General features: G+C 42.2%; 1 protein-coding gene across 1 annotated transcript in view; it reads left to right on the forward strand.

The window, feature by feature from the left end:
- LOC130479663 (olfactomedin-like) overlaps positions 1-18,676 on the forward strand; it is a 38,513-nt gene that overhangs the window by 8,094 nt on the left and 11,743 nt on the right. Inside the window, exons 4-5 of the mRNA XM_056852056.1 lie at positions 10,629-10,799; positions 12,641-12,850. Coding sequence (XP_056708034.1) covers positions 10,629-10,799; positions 12,641-12,850 — 381 coding nt within the window. The remainder of the gene's footprint in view (positions 1-10,628; positions 10,800-12,640; positions 12,851-18,676) is intronic.

Here is an 18,676-nt window from a genome sequence, read left to right on the forward strand (position 1 = left end):
GGAACTCACATTTGGACACCTTAGCATACAGTTTGTGCTCCCGCAGCCGCTGGAGCACTTCTCGCACTAGGCGCACATGTTCTTCCATGGTTTCAGAGTAAATAAGGATGTCATCGAGAAATACCACCACCCCCCGGAACAGCAAATCATGTAAAACCTCATTAATCAATTGCATAAACACACTGGGAGCCCCCGAAAGTCCGAACGGCATGACTAGGTATTCAAACATTCCAAAACAGCTGGAAAAGGCCGTTTTGGGTTCGTCTCCTTCTTTAATGCGAATGCGGTGGTATGCTTCCACCAAGTCCAGTTTGGTGAAGATTCGGCCCTCCTTTAATTGTGCTAGAAGGTCGGGAATAAGAGGGAGAGGGTAAGCGTTAGACTGGGTGACCGCGTTTAGCCTACGAAAGTCAATACACAGTCTTAGATCTCCCGTTTTTTTCTTCACAAAGAAGGCTGGGGCCGAATAAGGAGCTTTGGAAGGGCGTATGAAACCCCTCGCCAAGTTGGCATCCAGATAGTCCCGTAACACCGCCTTCTTACTAGGGCTCATGGGATAGACCTTCCCTTTAGACAGCTTGCCTTCCCCCACAATTTCGATGGCACAGTCCGTCTCTCTGTGGGGAGGTAGTTCGTCACATTCTCGAACATCAAAGACATCCGCAAACTGCGAGTATTCTGTGGGCAGTTGAGGAGGAACGGAGGTTGGGGTGGGGGACCCTACCAATGCGGCGGCCGGAGTCCTGAGTACCCGTTCCTTGTCATGCAACCCACAGGGGCTTTCGGGAAACGAGAGCACCCGTTTAACCCAGTCGATGGAGGGGTTGTGTCCCCGTAGCCAGTTCATCCCTAACACCACTGGGGTTACAATAGGGGCGATGGTAAAATACAAGCGTTCCCAATGTTCTCCCACAGACATAATCACGGCTGCAGTTCTGTGAGTCACTGGGCCCCGTTTAAAATCGCTCCCGTCCATTTGGGAAAAGCGGAGGGGTCCCGGAAGCCGCTTGCGCCGGACTCCCAGTTTCTTGGCAGCTTCCTCACTAATCATGGTGCGGGCACACCCCGAGTCAACCAAAGCGGGGAATTCTAAACTGGGACCCCCTTTGGGTAGGGACAGGTGAACACGCACATACACATTGTCCTCTTGGGCGCTTACCATCGGTGGAGCTCCTTGCACAACGACAGGGACGGTCTGCTGCGGAGCCCCCTCTACAGCAGACCGACGGTGTTTTTTGCCGGCTGTTCCCACTCTTCCTCCTCGCTGGAAGAGGGGGACGGAGTGGTGGCGTTCGGGGATCCGTCCAAATCAAAAGTAGTATTTGTAATCTGGGACCCCGTTGGGCCTGTAGAGGTGGAGATCACATCCTGGGGGCGCGCATGGAGAGCGGAGGGTGCGCCGGAACGCCGGCCCGCTGGTCCGCTCCTGCGGCGGGGCTGGTCCTCAGCGGCCGCCTTCTGCGGTTCGGTCGGGGCCTGGCAAGGGAGGTTGGGACGACCCGAACGAGAGGGGCATTGCGACGCAAAGTGTCCCTTTCCCCCGCAGGTCAAGCAGACACCGGTCTCAAAACGCTTGCGGCGTTCAGCGGCCGAGGGACCCCCGCTCCCTCCCGGTCGGAAGTCTCGGCCCCGGTCACTCCGGGGTCTCGGGTCTCGTCCAACACGTTGTTTGGACAAGGTCAGGAGTTGTTTGCGATTCTCGATGTCGGCAGCGTGGTGAACCCAACCTTCCACATCCGGGGGGTTCCCTTGCATAAAAGCCCAATGTTGGAGGTCCGGGTTGAGGCCCTCCCTGAAACACTGTACCAAAGTGGCCTCACTCCAGTCCAGGATTCGGCTGGCCAGTGACTGGAACTCACTTGCATACTGCGCCACCGATTTGGTCCCTTGGCGCAGTTGCATCAGGGAGGCTTTAGCCCGCTCACCCAGAGTCGGGTCCTCAAAGCGGTTTCGGAGTGCTACCATAAACTCGTCCAGGGTTCGCAGCACCGGCGAGCGGAGTTCATACTGCAACACCATCCAGGCGGCCGCCTCTCCTTGCAGTAAGGAGGCCACGTACTGCACCCGGGACTCCTCGGAAGTGAAGGTTCGGCCTTGTTCTCGCATAAAAATGTCCACTTGGACCATGAAAAAGGTCAACTGGTCCCCGGAACCGTCATACGTGACTTTCAGGTCCCGACGGGACGGGAGGCTAGGAGGTGCGGGAGGGGCTGCCGGTGCCCCGTCCGGGAGATTGCCGGCGGGCGGTTGCACTTTCAGTGCGTCAAGGGCCGCTGCCATCTCACCCATCACACGCTGCATGGTCTCCATCTGCTCCTGCATAGCTTGGCGATCCTCCTGCCACTGCTTGCGTTCTTCCTCCATCAGGGCCTCCTTGCGTGCCGGGTCCCCTTCGAGTCCCGTGCTGGGGAAGGCTAATCGGCGATCCTTCGCCGCGGTTCGGGAGAGAGACCAACCCTTGGGGGAGTCCAGCCAATTGTTGAAAAGTCCTCGGGGACGTCCGTCCCGGCCTTGGTCGGGGATGGGATCCCTAGGTTTCTTTGGCTTGGCACCCTCCTCCTTGGGGTCCGGTTTCTCCGGCACCACCGGTTCCTTCGGTGCCACAGGGGTAGTAGGGGTATTTTCCTCGTCGCCTTGCATTCTGTCCCAAAAGGTACAGCAGCAGTCCGAGAGGCAAGGACTTGCAACTTAATGTGAGAGATCCCCTCTCTCTGAGTTTGCTTCTCCAAATCAAATGTTCAGACGGTGGTAAAGAAACAAAGGATTTATTGAAGACATCAGGAGATGAGACAGGCACAGGTAGAAAGTTGCAAGTGAGGGGCTATTCGGGTTTACAGAATATATTGACTCCAGGGCACTGGGGCACTGGGGTTCACACTTATTGTTATGGGAAGTTACAAGCTTGGCATAATACAAAACATCAGACGAGTCCCAGGAAGTCTGGTGAAGCTATCACACTTCCAAGGCCGCATCGGCCTGAGGGAGTACTGACAGGAAGAACAGCGGGGGGGAAGATACATGGGGCAATCAGGCCTGGCGCCTGAGACCAGAAGGTGTGAACTGCTTTTACGAGTTCACTGATAACAAAGCAGGTGATGGGAAGCAGAGACACATAGACAGAGACCCTCACAGCTAGCAGTGCATGATTTAGATGATTAGTTTCTTCCTTGAGAAACTGTGGTTCACAGATCCGTCTTGCACGGTCCATTAATGTTTTGATTATTCCTCTTTTCTGTCGGGGGTGGTGGTTGGAGTTTTTGTGTAAGTAGCGATCTGTGTGAGTTGGTTTCCGGTAGACCTTGTGACCTAACTGAAGGTTTGATTTACGGATGACAAGGGTATCAAGAAATGGGAGTTTACCCTCAATTTCCTTTTCCATGGTAAACTGAATGTTTGGATGGATATTATTAAGATGGTTTAGAAAGTCCATTAATTTTTCTTCACCATGGCTCCAAATGGTAAATGTATCATCTACGAACCTGAACCAGACTGTAGGTTTGTAAGGTGCTGATTCTAATGCTGTCTTTTCAAAATATTCCATGTAAAAGTTTGCTATTACTGGACTGAGTGGACTTCCCATAGCTACTCCATCAATCTGTTCATAAAATTCTTGATCCCATAGGAAATAACTTGTTGTCAAACAATGGTGAAATAAGGCTGTTATATCTTCTGGAAAGAAGATATAACAGCCTTATTTCACCATTGTTTGACAACAAGTTATTTCCTATGGGATCAAGAATTTTATGAACAGATTGATGGAGTAGCTATGGGAAGTCCACTCAGTCCAGTAATAGCAAACTTTTACATGGAATATTTTGAAAAGACAGCATTAGAATCAGCACCTTACAAACCTACAGTCTGGTTCAGGTTCGTAGATGATACATTTACCATTTGGAGCCATGGTGAAGAAAAATTAATGGACTTTCTAAACCATCTTAATAATATCCATCCAAACATTCAGTTTACCATGGAAAAGGAAATTGAGGGTAAACTCCCATTTCTTGATACCCTTGTCATCCGTAAATCAAACCTTCAGTTAGGTCACAAGGTCTACCGGAAACCAACTCACACAGATCGCTACTTACACAAAAACTCCAACCACCACCCCCGACAGAAAAGAGGAATAATCAAAACATTAATGGACCGTGCAAGACGGATCTGTGAACCACAGTTTCTCAAGGAAGAAACTAATCATCTAAATCATGCACTGCTAGCAAACGGCTACTCCAAGAATGAAATCAGAAGGGCCATTAAACCAAACAAAAATCAGAAAACTCAAGAAAAACAGTCTCCCATAGGAAAGGTATTCTTGCCATTTATTAAAGGAGTCACTGATAGGATGGAGAAACTTTTGAAAAAACATAACCTACAAACAGTGTTTAAACCCACCAAGAAAATACAACAAATGCTACGATCAGCAAAAGACAAAAGAGACCCCCTCACCTCTGCAGGAGTATATCGTATACCTTGCAGCTGTGGAGAAGTTTACATCGGGACCACAAAACGCAGCATACAAACAAGGATAAAAGAACATGAAAGATACTGCAGACTTGGCCAACCTGAGAAATCAGCAGTGGCTGAACATGGACTGACACAAACAGGACACAGGGTCTTATTCCAAGACACTGAAAGACTGGACAATTCTACCAACTATTTTGTCAGATTGCACAGAGAAGCCATTGAAATTCATAAACATCAGCACAACTTTAACAGAAAAGAGGAGAGTTTAAGAATGAATAAGGCTTGGCTTCCTGCCCTGAAAAACCTCCAGACAAAGACAACATTCAACAATAGCCATACAGATTAGCTTTGGATTACACACATTAACAGATCACTTCAGGATACAATGGTTCCATATTAACATACCATACCCTCATTAGCACATTATCTTGATACTTACAGGACAATACTTTTGCAGGACAATACTCAGCTCAAACCCAACCTCTTTCTGACTATATATTACTCTTCCTACACCCTTGACACTGAAAGACACTGTCCTTCAGTGTTACTACTCTGAAGATGCCTGCCACAGTTGCTGGCGAAACGTCAGGAAATAAAATTCCAAGACCACGGTTACACAGCCCGGATAACCTACAAGAACCAAATATCATATTATTTGAATTTTAAAAAGTTCTGCCTTTCTGCATCTATATTTGTACCTAAGTATAACAAAAATGAAGAAAGCTGATAGGAAGAAAATAGATTCCTCTGAAATGTAGTGTTGGAGGAGAGTGTTACAGATACCCTGGACAGCCCAAAAAACAAATCAGTGGGTTTTAGCTCAAATCAAGCCCAAACTGACCCTAGAAGCTAAAATGACTAACTGAGGCTGTTGTACTTTGGACATATTATGAGAAGAGAAGAGTCACTGGAAAAGACAATCATGCTAGGAAAAGTTGAAGGCAGCAGGAAAAGAGGGAAGACCTAACAAGAGGTGGATTGATTCTATAAAGGTAGCCACTGCCCTCAGTTTGCAAGATCTGAGCAAGGCTGTTAAGGATAGGACACTTTGGAGGACATTGATTCACAGGGTCACCATGAGTCGGAAATGACTTCATGGCACTTAACACACACATAACAAAAACCTTCTGCTGTACATACTGTATCTCTCATTTCAGTTTCTGTTACATATCTTTCCATAATTCATTTATTTTCTTTATTTCTTAGTAAATTCTCATTTTTATGTTGTAGTATTAATGTTACAATGTTATATTTCCTTGTTTCACCTCTATATATTACTAACATCATAATTCTCACTATTAGTATTCTCATATTGATTCTCTTAAACAAGTTATCAGTCTATGCAATCATTTAACTATAAATATAGGACAAAAGACTCCTGACTCTAATCTTCTTATCTAATAGATCACTAAACACATTACTCTGAATCTAAATAATTGTATAAAATTCTATTGGTTGATATAAGTATAATAATAACTCCATCTCTCTTGAAATTCTTCTGATTTATTAAATTTATTTATTTATTAAATTTGTCAGTTTGGCCATCAACGCATATTCCACTAACTTGTCTTTCCAGTCTTCTGCTGTTGGGATCTCTTGTTGTTTCCATCTCGATGCCAGGCAAATTCTTGCTGCAGTGGTGGCATATTTAAAAAGTTATATGGCCTGTCTTGGTAATTGAATCAGAATAGCTCCTACCTACCATTCTCTTCTTAAAGATCTGCCAAAATTTATTTTCCCCCAAGATCTTCTCCATTGGGGTGCTGGTTGTTCTGCTTTGGGGAGAACTCTGGTTCTCTCCTCTCCCCCACCTTACTCTATCAATGCAATTATTTAGTTCTGACTGCTCAGTGTGGAGTTTTGTATTCCTGTCCACCACTCCATTACCAGTATTTCAGTCAGGCTTTTAAAAACTGGCATATTTATCCATTTGATACTTTTTCACCTTAAACTGCTCTGGACAAATGGGTGGGGTTGGGGGGGTATGGCAAAGTGCCTTTGTGTTTGGCAGAGGGGCTAGTCATTCCAAACAGTCCAGTTTCTCCTAGAGACTGGAGGAATAAGTTGCTCTTGGGCTTGGTCACAATAAGTCTTATGCAGGATTCAAAATTATAAAGCACACTTACCCAGTAATATATTCCCTACAAAGAAATAAACTGGTAGATTAAACCAGTGGGACAAATTTGCCTAGATTTCACCAATAATGTAATGTTTGTGGATTGTGTATAATTGCCCAAAAATATGGTGCACAGAGCTGGCAGTGATTAATACACTTTTATTTTCAGGCTCATGTTTTGTGCCCCAAAGCCTGGCAAGGAGGTCAGGATCATGGTAGACTATGACATTCAAAATCATTCTGTGCATTCTTTTCTTTCATTGTGGTCTGAAGGGAAGCAGAGGAGGCAGAAAGCACAAGATGAGTACTTGTAGCCTACATGTACATGGTTTACTTTTATCTGATTAGATATGAACACCTCCTCTAAGAGGAACTTACATGTACAAATGAAACCAATTTTGGAAAGTTCATAACATCTAGTCCAATCCCATCTTTATGGAAATTCCACTCTGGATCGTTATGTTCCTTCCCCCGGAGCCTTCCCAGTTATAAAGTGGGTTCAAAAAAGCCCCCCACATAGACGTAGCAAGCTCCAGAAACAATGACTATGCCTTTGCTCCTACTATGCTTCATTGTAACTTCCTTGGTGAGTATATTGCTCAGAGAAGAGATGCTGTTGTGATGGTCAAGGTGAGATAAGCTCTGACTGGAAGCCAAATGCATGAAAAGATGAATGACTCTCCCTGGGCTTTGGTACAGCAAACAGGGATTTTAGGCATCATCATAATAGATGATGCCTCTACTGCTGATGGAAGCACCTACGCCTGCAGTGATATAATGAACAGAAGGGTAAGCTATGATCAGAGAACCCAGAAAAGCACAGCAAATAGAGAGGCCATGACAGGGGAAGCTGTTTCTGACATGCAGAATGTTAAAATAGGGAAATGAAAATGGAATAATATGAGTGGATATGCCCACTTTAAGGCCACAAATTCCAGGTTCCCTGCATGCAGGTGATAATTTTTCTCTGCTGCTGTGAGTGTTGAACTATATCCAGTAACTTGAAGTTGCCCTTCCTGCTGTTGATAAGAGAACTGCACCAAGTTCTTCATTGGAAGCATCCACACGTCAAATACACAATAATGACATATTTGGATATGCCATTACTGGAGGCCATATTAAGTGGTCAAGTAGTTCATTTAATGTGCTCTGGTTGTCCAAGTTATTGGTTGTGTGAAAGCTAGATGTCCAGAAGTAGGGCTGTTGAATTAAAAAAAATTCGGTATAGTTCAGATTCGGATGAATTCGGCCTGTTTAGATTCGGCATATGCCGAAGTCCGAACTCCCCCACTTCGGGTCCGTGCAATTCGGTGGGAATTCAAAGTTCGGGAAAAAAATTTGGCCGAATAAAGCCATTAAAAACACAACCGTGCCTTTCCGCGGCTCTGGGGGGGGCATTTTTGGGGTTAGAGGTCCCAAATTTCCAGCGGAGCTTCAAAGGACCCTTCTTGCCAGACCCCCCCAAGTTTTGTAAAGATTGGGTCGGGGGGGCTGAGATATGGGCCCCAAAAGGGGTCCCCCCTCCCTTAATGTGCATCTCTGAGCAGAGCTTGCCGCCCACGCACAAAGCTCCCAGCCCCGACAAACAGCTGAGAAGTTTGCAAAGCAACCCAGCTGCAAAGCAACACAAACAAGTAAAGCAACACCTTTGCAACTGTGCAAAGCATGGAAAGGGACAGAGGCAGCTAGCTATGCATAAGGAGCAGGAGGGGGTGGAATTTCCCCTTTTGCATCGGACTCGGGACCAGGCAAATGCATTCTTTAAGTCACCATTTGAAAATCAGTTTTGAGCAAGGATCAAAATAGACCTAACAAATCTTATGAATGAGGGAAAACCTGAGGATACACAACTGAAGCCCCCACTCAAATTCAAATTCAAAAACCTTTATTGGCATAACAAATTGTACAAGGTATTCCAGAATTTGGCAAATGATAAAACATCAATATTGCAATCTGCAGCAATAGATATGAATAAAATGAGGTATGCCGGAGTACAGTGGATATAAGGTATATATAGAAAACTAGTTTCTACAAGTAACCGGAATAGCAGCTATTATATTTTTTGTTTGATTTTTATCATTAGAGCTTGCTTCAAAAACATGGCTACTATTTCTGTAGTTTCTGGATCATACCCGTTCAGTAAAAGTCTGATCAGAGAGTGGGGGGGAGAGTTCCTATCCAAAATTGATGGCATTAAAAATTTAGTACGTAGGTCCGCTAGCATTTCACATTCCAATAAAATATGATAAATGGAGTCTATCTGGTTTAAGCCACAGCTACAAATTCTCTTTTCCAAAGGGGTACCATTAAATCTCCCGAATAGAACTGCCGATGGAAAGGCGTTTAGTCTAGCTAGCATAAAGGCCCTGCGGAGGGAAGGATCACTTAGAAAGTAGAAGTAATCCTGGAGGAGTCCAAAATTGGCAGAAAGACCCAATTTGGATGAAGAACAAGATAAAGGAGTTGCAGGCAAGATAGGGGTTGATAGGCTGGTTGATAGGGGATCAAATACTTATTTCCCTCATTATAATGCACATCAATCTCTGAGTTTTGTCTCCTGGGTTTCTGGGGGGTTTCCTGTTGTTATTCTGTTATTCTGTCTCTCACAGCTACAACAAACTTACCATTAGGTCATTTCTTCATCAGAGGGCAAATGGGCAAATTTAGCAGGGGATCAAATACTTTTTCCCCTCACTGTCCCTCCGTATGGGACTTAATGAGCCCCGTCTTTTTTTTAAAAAAACCTTTATGCTTGATCCAGATTAATCTACTGAAAGTTGATGATTGGTCAGACCAAGTTGGCTCCAGTTACATGACCTCTACTTCAAAAGGATTCACCATTAGGAAGACTTCTTTAGGGGCCATGTGAGAGGGCTAATGCACACAGTATATACTACGTTTATAAAAACTTGTTATCCATGTTAGATCGCACCTCAGACCTCCCATTTTGACTTGGAAATGTTTTGGAAGTGCCAAATATCCGTGTTTTCCCAAAACACCTATACCACGATGTTTTTTTTTATGTCATTTCAAAAATGGCAATCCAAGGGGTGTGTTCAGTTACATACGCTATTCAGTTCTCCTCCCCTCTTGCAATACCCAATGAAAAGCCTTTCTCCTCCCATCCCACCTTCCCCCTCCCCTCCTGTTTGCATCCACCAATCAATGAGGGGGAAGGAATGAAGGAAGGCAAGGGCTGAAAGAGCAGTGAAATTGCTGCGAGCGGCAGATGGGGGAGGGGGAAGCAGCAGGAGGAAAGAGGGAGAGAGACTGAGAGATAGAGAGAGCACCTGTGTGCACACACAAGTCAGGGTTCTCCTGCTGGCACAAAGCTCTTCCCCGCCTGTTCCTCTCTTTCTCCCGCTGCCGGGGTTAAACATGGCTCCCTGCTCTTAATTTTTTTTTTTATGTGCTTGTCCCAGTGAAAGAATGCAAGATGGTTGGACCAACATACGAAGGGATGGCAGCTCTGTAATTATCACTGTGCAAGGAATGATTCATTTGGGGGGGGGTTGGAAGAGTGCCTGCATAGGATGTGATTAGGGTTTCCCTGCTGTGCAAATGAAGCAATTTTTAATAGCATACAGTGCTCCTTCGGATCAATGATATTGCACGTGCGTGAAACAAAGAAAGGGGGGGAATATCAGCAACATCAAATGACGCAGTGCTCCCCCATGCTCCTCCTCTAAACTTTTTGGACTATTACTTTGGAGGTGCGATCTGTCTTGGGAGCAGTCTTAACAGGCACGGTGCGATATGGAATGAAGAATATGCATCCGAAACACACACACCGAGCACAATGCTATAAATTGTTGGTACGTTAGACCTCTGAGTTCTCATAATCTAGAGTTTCCAAATCTAAACCAAGAAACCTTATCAAAAGAGACTTTGATGACACATATAACATGGCTCAGTCTAGTAATAGAGGGAAATTGCTGGTTTAAGAAGGTGGTCATAGTTCTTGGCAAACCATTCTGACTTTAAAGTTTAAAGGTTGCTGATGAATTCACAAAAGAGGCCTAAACTGCCCATTTGCATTTCTGAATTCCAGGTTACTGCAGATCACATCATCTTCCATGATGCAGCAACATCAAATGATGTGAATGATGAATGTCTCTGCAGTGTGGAGCTCCCTGACACTGCCTTTCCTGCACATATGGTTGTTTTCCTGCAAGATGCCTATGGAAATTTAACCTTTGATATTGAGAATGAGGAAGAAAAGGTAAGAGGTCGTCCTGTAGCTGTTTTATGCTAGCGATGTCGGGTATGCTATAATGTCTTGCATTCCAGGGGAAATAGTTTAAGAAGGCAGGGGTTACAAGACTTAAGTTAACTATTAAAATTTTGCCATGTGACTTTATATTACAAAATCACTTATGAATTAAATCCCTGTGAGTGTATTAGATAAGTTTGCAATATTGTGACATGCTCTGTCTCCTTGTCTGAGTGGTAAGAAATTCTAGGGTCAGTACTTACTTGGGCCTGGTTCCCTTTGGAAGGGAAAGCAAGGGGGACTCAATATTTTTATGAGATCTGCTTTGCCTACAACTAAAAGCAGAGCAAAGGCCATTTCTGTACAGATTATCTGCCCTGGGTTCAATGCTGGGGGGAAGCTCGTTTTTTCTATGGGCCCCTGAATAAGGTGCCCAGCCATCTTCCATTGTTTCTTGTTGGGGAAGGGAGGGGTTCCATGTTTCTCTCCAGGGCAATGAATAGCCAAAAACACAAGTACAAGTGAACCAACCACTGGAAAGAAACCTCAGAATACAAACAGAACCAAAAAAACCCCACAGAACCAATACAGAACCAGGGATCCCAACAGAGTCATGGGGCTATGTGGCAAGCCTAACACTTCATATGTCAGAGAATCCAAGCCAAACTGATTAAACAAGGAGGGATGTACTAAAATGAATGCCAGGATTGCCCATTGAAAAAAAGGGAGATGCTGGAATGCCCACTGGATATAATGGGAGCCAGAAATGCCAACTGACTTGCATAGGCTCCATTGAAATCATTACAGCACCTAAAGGTTGCAATGAAAATGCAGAATGGATTTGCAGTGAGGGTATCTAGGCCCAGGTAGACTGATCTGGGACTAGAATGACAGCCCCTGGGAGTAGCATAAGGGCTCTGGGACTGGAATGTCAGCCCCCAGTGTGGAGTGATGGCCCCTGAGACTGGAATCAGTGTTCTGGGTCTGGAAGGACAACCTCCAGAGTGGAATGACAGTACCTGGGAGTAGCAGAAGTGTTCTGCAACTTGAATTACAGGCCCCAGAATGGAATGACAGCCCCTAAGAATAGAATCAGTGCACTGGGACTGGAATGACAGGACTCAGACTAGAATGACAGCCCCTGGAAAAAGGTTAAAACTGCTTTAGGACTGGAATGCCCAGAGCAGTTTATGTGGTTGCAGGGACCATCTTTCCACTCTGAGGTCTTTCCAGTCCTAGAATACTAAGAGGGGCTGGAGGAGGGGGAAAAACAATTTCTCCTCTCCTGATTTCCATCTTCACCATCTTCACTGTGTAGCTATTTTTCTAAGGGGGTTGTGGTGGATCAGGCTACGACTAGTCCCCCGATAAGCTGTGAGTTTGCTTTCGATCAGTATGTGGTGTAACTGTTTGACGGCTGAACAAGTTCATTGTAAAATTCATAGCTACCATAGCTTCAATTGCATTCTTTACAAAAGGATCAGAGCAAAGCAGAGGAAAACCTGAAAACAGGACAATTATATTGTGTGATGTTCCCCCCGCCAAAAAAGTGGAAGCCAAGCCAGATAAATCCCTCAGTGTGGATGCAGCCTGTAATGGGATGCTTCCCCTCCAAAGGATTTCCAAACAGAGAAAACTAGCAAGGAGCTGAACTGCTGAGCTGTCACTTGAACCCACACCCGCCCTGCAAATTCACCCCCACCTTCTATGCACATTCAAGCCCCACCTTCTATGCACATACCACCCTAGTTCTTAATCTCAGCCCATGGTTTTGACAAGATGGTTGATGAAAGAAACTTTTCATATCCTGTGAAGAGTGAAAACTGCAAATGTTTCTTACTTTTCTCTAGATTACAACAATCCATTTTAGAATTGTAGAATTTCAGGAAAAACTGGGAAACTTGTCTGATTTAATAACTAAGGTCGAAAGGAAAGGCTTTAAGGAAGACGCAGACTATCAGAAAGTTCAAGACGCTATTGATGAGTTGGACAAAATTGGCAAAGACCTGAGTACCATTCTGAATATAACTGATGTGGGGGTTGAAGATTTGCTCAACCAGGTAGGTGAAAAATATTCAGGGAATGCAATACGCCTGAATTCAAACATCACATTTAATCAAGATTCAGGTAGGATGTAATGAACCTGGCTTGTTACCAGGCTCATACTGGCATCTGGCTGCTCCATCCATATCCTTCCCAATGAGGGACTGGAGGTCTTGAATTAATATTGGGGATAGCCTCCAAGTATCTGCTTCCTGCCCTCTTCAATGTTCTGGGTGCCAATCACCAGATCCAGTTGTTTAGGCACAGGTGGCTTCTGGGCACCAGGATTATCACGCCCCCATTCTTCTCATTTTTTCCATTATTTCCTTGTTTGCTGCTCTGTTAATATAACCTTTAATTTTAAAGTTGTTTTGTCGGGCATTTGTCATGCTGTGGGTTAGGGAAGGTTGACTTGAACTCTAACAGGCTCAAGGTGGTTTATAAAACCAGTCATCTACAGGTCCTATCATGGGGGTGCCTGTTCCTTACATGGGGGCATTATTATAAAATTAATAATAAAATTAATACTAGATAGCCCCAGGCTAGCCTGACCTCACCAGATCTCAGAAGCTAAGCAGGGTCAGCCCTGGCTAGTATTTGGATGGGAGACCTCCACGGTGTACCAGGGTCGTGACGCAAAGGCAGGCAATGGCAAACCACCTCTGAACATCGCATGCCTTGAAAACTCTACAGGGTCGCCATGCGTCAGCTGTGACTTGATGGCAAAAAAATGCAATTTACAATAAAAACACTGTTATGCAATTAAAGAAATAACAGCAAGAAGGCTAGCTTAGAATTCTTCTCTTTGGCCTGTTAGTTTTCTGTATGCAAGAAAGTTTTTTAAAAAATGGTAGGGCACTGGAACTCCCCTGCTTGAAGTGGTACCATGCCGAAAAGATGTGTAATGAGCTTGATTCTCAGATTAAAAGAGGGCAAGCTAAATAAGCAGGAGGGGAGTTCCTCCCTTCACACACCAACAGACTGAGGGAAAACACCCATTGACATCCAGTAAATACATTTGTACTGACAGAATAGAAGCTACATTTATATTCACACAGCTTCCATCAGAAATGGCCCATTTTTCTTAGCTTTGTGAACCAGAATGCTTGATCTGAAGCTGCCATTCATTCAAACTCAGGTTGTCTGTATTGACACTCATGGAAAGAAGATGATATTTTACATTTATTCAGTTTATCTATTTCTTCTCTATCCTAGAAACTCTTAGATTTACAAGTGTTTTAACTGGTATCTGCTAGATTTGCAGGAGTTCTATTTAACATTTTATTCCACCCTTCCTCCTAAGAGCTTAAGGTGGCATACATGATTCTTCCTGCCTCCATTTTATCATCACTGGAAACCTAAAAGGTAGGTTAGGCTGAGGAAGTAGACACTTTACTCAACCCTTTGCTTGTGTCCAGTCACTTGTGTCCAGTATATCCAAAACATACTTTTTTGCAACTTAAGATCCCTGGAAAGAGTGGGTATAAACTTTAAGGCACTATCCCATTGTTTTGGCAAAGTAGGACAATTTAGCTCCTCATTCTATTCATTCCTGAGGCTCTGCATATCACACTTATTAATCAACCTCAATTATTTATAGACAAATATTGTTTTCTGCATTGATTCAATTAGAGTTTCCAGGAGCAAAGAGGACTCTGAGACACTTAATGCTGCAGAACCATATTTAGATACCAACAGATGTTGCAACTGTAAATATTGCCATTCCACAGTAGTTGACAAGTCATATCTAGAGCTCAGCTATGAAAATGACAAAATCATCATCATACTCTAGCAATTGGTCCAATGTAAAATTGATTCATAGGGTCGCCATGAGTCGGAAACGACTTGACGGCACTTAACACACACACATAGTTGATTTTTAAGAAGTTTTTATCGCAGTAAGATGCAAACGCTAACAAAGATCGCTTCATACCTACTCCAATATCATGCCCTGAATATCATGCCCTGAAACTGATCTCTTATCATGTTCCCATTCTGCTGTATGCAAATGGTACTTTCTGATACTAGAGTAGGTGTGTGTTAAGCGCCATCAAGTCGCTTCCGACTCATGGCAATCCTATGAATCAATGTCCTCCAAAATGTCTTATCTTTGACAGCCTTGCTCAGATTTTGCCAACTGAGGGCCGTGGCTTCCTTTATTGAGTCCAACCATCTCTTGTCGTGTCTTCCTCTTTTCCTGCTGCCCTCAACTTTACCTAGCATGACTGTCTTTTCTAGTGACTCTTGTCTTCTCATAAAGTGACCAAAATACGACTGCCTCAGTTTAGTCATTTTAGCTTCTAGGGTCAGTTCAGGCTTAATTTGATCTATAACCCACTGATCTGTGTTTTTGGCAGTCCACGGTATCTGTAACACTCTCCAACAACACCACATTTCAAAGGAATCTATTTTCTTCCTATCAGCTTTCTTCAATGTCCAGCTTTCACACCCATACATAGTAACAGGGAATATGATGGTATTAATTAATTTAATCTTGATGGCCAGTGACACATCCTTACACTTCAGAATCTTTTCTAGCTCCTTCATGGCTGTCCTTCCCAGTCTCAGTCTCCTTCTGATTTCTTGGCTGCAGTCTTTTGGTTGATGATGGAGCCAAGGAATAGAAAGACTTCAACAATTTCAATTTCTTCATTGTCAACCTTAAAGTTGTGTAATTCTCCTGTAGTCATTACTTTTGTCTTCCTGATGTTCAGCTGCAGTCCTGGTTTGGCACTTTCTCTTTTAACTTTCAGCAGTAGTCGTTCCAAGTCTTCGCTATTTTCTGCCAGTAATGAAGTATCATTGTCATATCTCAAATTGTTAATGTTCCTCCCTCCAATTTTCACTCCGCCTTCCTCTAAATCTAATCCAGCTTTCCTAATGATATGTTCTGCATACAGATTGAAGAGACAGGGAGATAAAATACATCCCTGTCTAACACCCTTGCCAAATGGAAACCATTCTGTGGCCTCTTGTCCAGAGTACAAGTAGCGCAACAAAATGATCAGATGTAGTGGCACACCCATTTCCTTTAAAACCATCCAGAGCTTTATCCTCCCAAGGCAGGGGTTCTTTTAGATTTGGAGGCAATGAGTACACTGGTAATTGAAGGAAAATCAACAGTTTAATTATGAAACTACGCATTCAGCAGGCAAAACAATACAGCATTTATACCCTGCAAGAGTGTATCTCCCCTTCAGCTGCTAGAGGCCCCGAGTAGAGCAGCAGGAGATGCCCCAGGCCGTCAGTCGATTCACACAGCATCTGGATCTTGATCTGTGTTGCTTCTTCTCTCTTCTTCACCTTGGGTTCTTTTTTATGTTTTTTATTGCTTTTATAATTAAACACAAAAAGGAAAAAAATAAACAATAACAAAATCATAATCCAATGCAACAAAAAATATAAAATACACAAAAACATAAACAGAGCACTATTACATCCATTGCTAATATAGTATTTACTATCTTTTTGAGGGGAAAAAATTCATAGTGCCCAAACCACTACCACCCACCTATGACAGTATATAAAAACCTATTATAATTAATTAAAAAACACATTAATCTATAATTCATTAACTATACCTATAAAATCCGTTTTTGCCAATTTATCCCAATATGCGGCGGCCTTTGACCATGTTTGTTTAAATTCATCCATATCTTTACCATGTAAAGAATCAGTAATTTTGGCCGCATATACATCCATAACTTTTCTCTCCACTCTTTAATTGAAGGTTTATTTATTTGCTTCCATTTCTTAGCAATTATAATTCTGGCTGCAGCAAAGCTGTATTGACATATGACTCTATCACGTTTATCTAAATCTTTTTTAGGAATACCCAATAAACAAAAGGCAGGATTTTTTTTATTTTTGAATTAATCAGATTATTAGTTTCCTTTAAAAACAATCGCCAAAATCTCCTAATTTTTTTACAAAACCACCAAATGTGCATGAATGTACCTATATCCGTTCCACATTTCCAACAAAGAGCCTCATCCTCTTTTTTCATTTTACTTAATAATACTGGGGTTTTGTACCATCTATAGAACATTTTATATAAATTTTCTCTTATTTCATTAGAAATAGTAAATTTAAATTCCTTTTCCCACAAATTTTCCCATATTTCCAAATCTATATTATAACCTAATTCCTTCATCCATTTCACCATCGCTGGTTTAATCCTTTCCTGTTCTAAATTCATTTCTATCAATAATTTATAAATCCTTCCTATCAATCCTTTATTACCCTTAGATAATATGATCTCAAATTTGGTTTGATTTAAGCCCATCCTATTATCCTTGCTAAATATATCCCTTAATTTATAGTACATAAACCAATCTTTAATTTGAAGTACTTCTCGAGTTTTCAACATCTATATCCCATCTTTGTATTCTATCATTTCTCTATATATATTACTATCCAAATTTAAATGTGCACCCCTTCTCATAAAGGCTTCTATAGGATTAATCCAACCAGGAGTTTTACTTTCAAGAAAACCTTTATATTTATTCCACATTTGTAATAAACTTTTCCTAATAATATGGGAATTAAATTCTTTATTTACTTTCTCCTTTTCATACCATAAGTATGCGTGCCAGCCGAATCGTAAATTAAATCCCTCTAATTCCAATAATTTCGGATTCTCTAAAAGAATCCAACTTTTTATCCAGGTGAAACAAGCTGCTTGATAATACATTCTCAAGTCTGGTAATCCCATCCCTCCTGTTTCTTTCAATTCTACTAGATTATTATATGCTATCCTATGTCTTTCTTTACCCCAAAGAAAGCTCTGAATATCTTTCTTCCAGTCTTTAAATATCTGTGCACCTTTCACTATTGGTAGGTTTTGAAACAAAAAAAGCATTTTAGGTAATAACATCATTTTAATTACTGAAATTCGTCCCCACAATGATAATGGTATTTTTTCCCAACTTTTTAAATCCTTTACTATCTGTTGCCATTGATTTACATAATTATTTTGAAATAAGATTATTGTTCGATATCCATATCCCTAAATATTTAATTTTATGTTCAATATTAAATTCTGTCTTTTTAGTTAATATTTGTTGTTGTGAGAGAGTCATATTTTAACCAATATCTTAGTTTTATTTTTATTAATTTTGAAACCTGAAAGCTTTCCATAAACCTCCAAAATTTTGTTCCGTCTATCAATTTGCTCAATTGGATCAGTCAAAAAGCATACTAGGTCATCTGCATATGCTTTAATTTTATAATGATTTCTCCCTATTCGTACACCAACTACTTCATCAGTTTTTCTGAGATTTTTCACTAACAATTCTAACACTAAAATAAACAACAACAGGGAGAGAGGACATCCTTGTCTTGTTCCCCTTTGAATTTCGATCTTCGGTGATGTTATTCCGTTTATCAACAAATTAGCAGTTTGTTGAGTATATACACTTTTTATGGCAGTTTTAAAATTCTCGCTAAAATCCATAAATTCTAATATCTTAATCATAATCTGCCAATTTACATTATCAAATGCTTTTTCCGCATCTAAAAATACCATGGCTATCAGAGTTGTAACCTGTTCCACAGATTCTAAAAGGTCTATTACCACCCTTACATTCTGACTAATCAATCTTCCTGGTAAAAATCCTGTTTGATCTTCATGTATTATTTGATTTAATACCCTTTTCAATCTAATAGCTAAAATTGCAACAAATAATTTGTAATCATAATTTAATAATGAAACCGGTCTGTAATTTTTGACTTCCGATATATCAGAATTTACCTTTGGTATTAATACTATGTTTGCTTGTTTCCAGTTTGAGGAATAATACCATTTGTCAAACATAATTTCATCACATCCAATAAATAGGGAA

This window comes from Euleptes europaea, chromosome 6 (genome assembly GCF_029931775.1).
Source record: "Euleptes europaea isolate rEulEur1 chromosome 6, rEulEur1.hap1, whole genome shotgun sequence".
NCBI lineage: Eukaryota > Metazoa > Chordata > Lepidosauria > Squamata > Sphaerodactylidae > Euleptes > Euleptes europaea.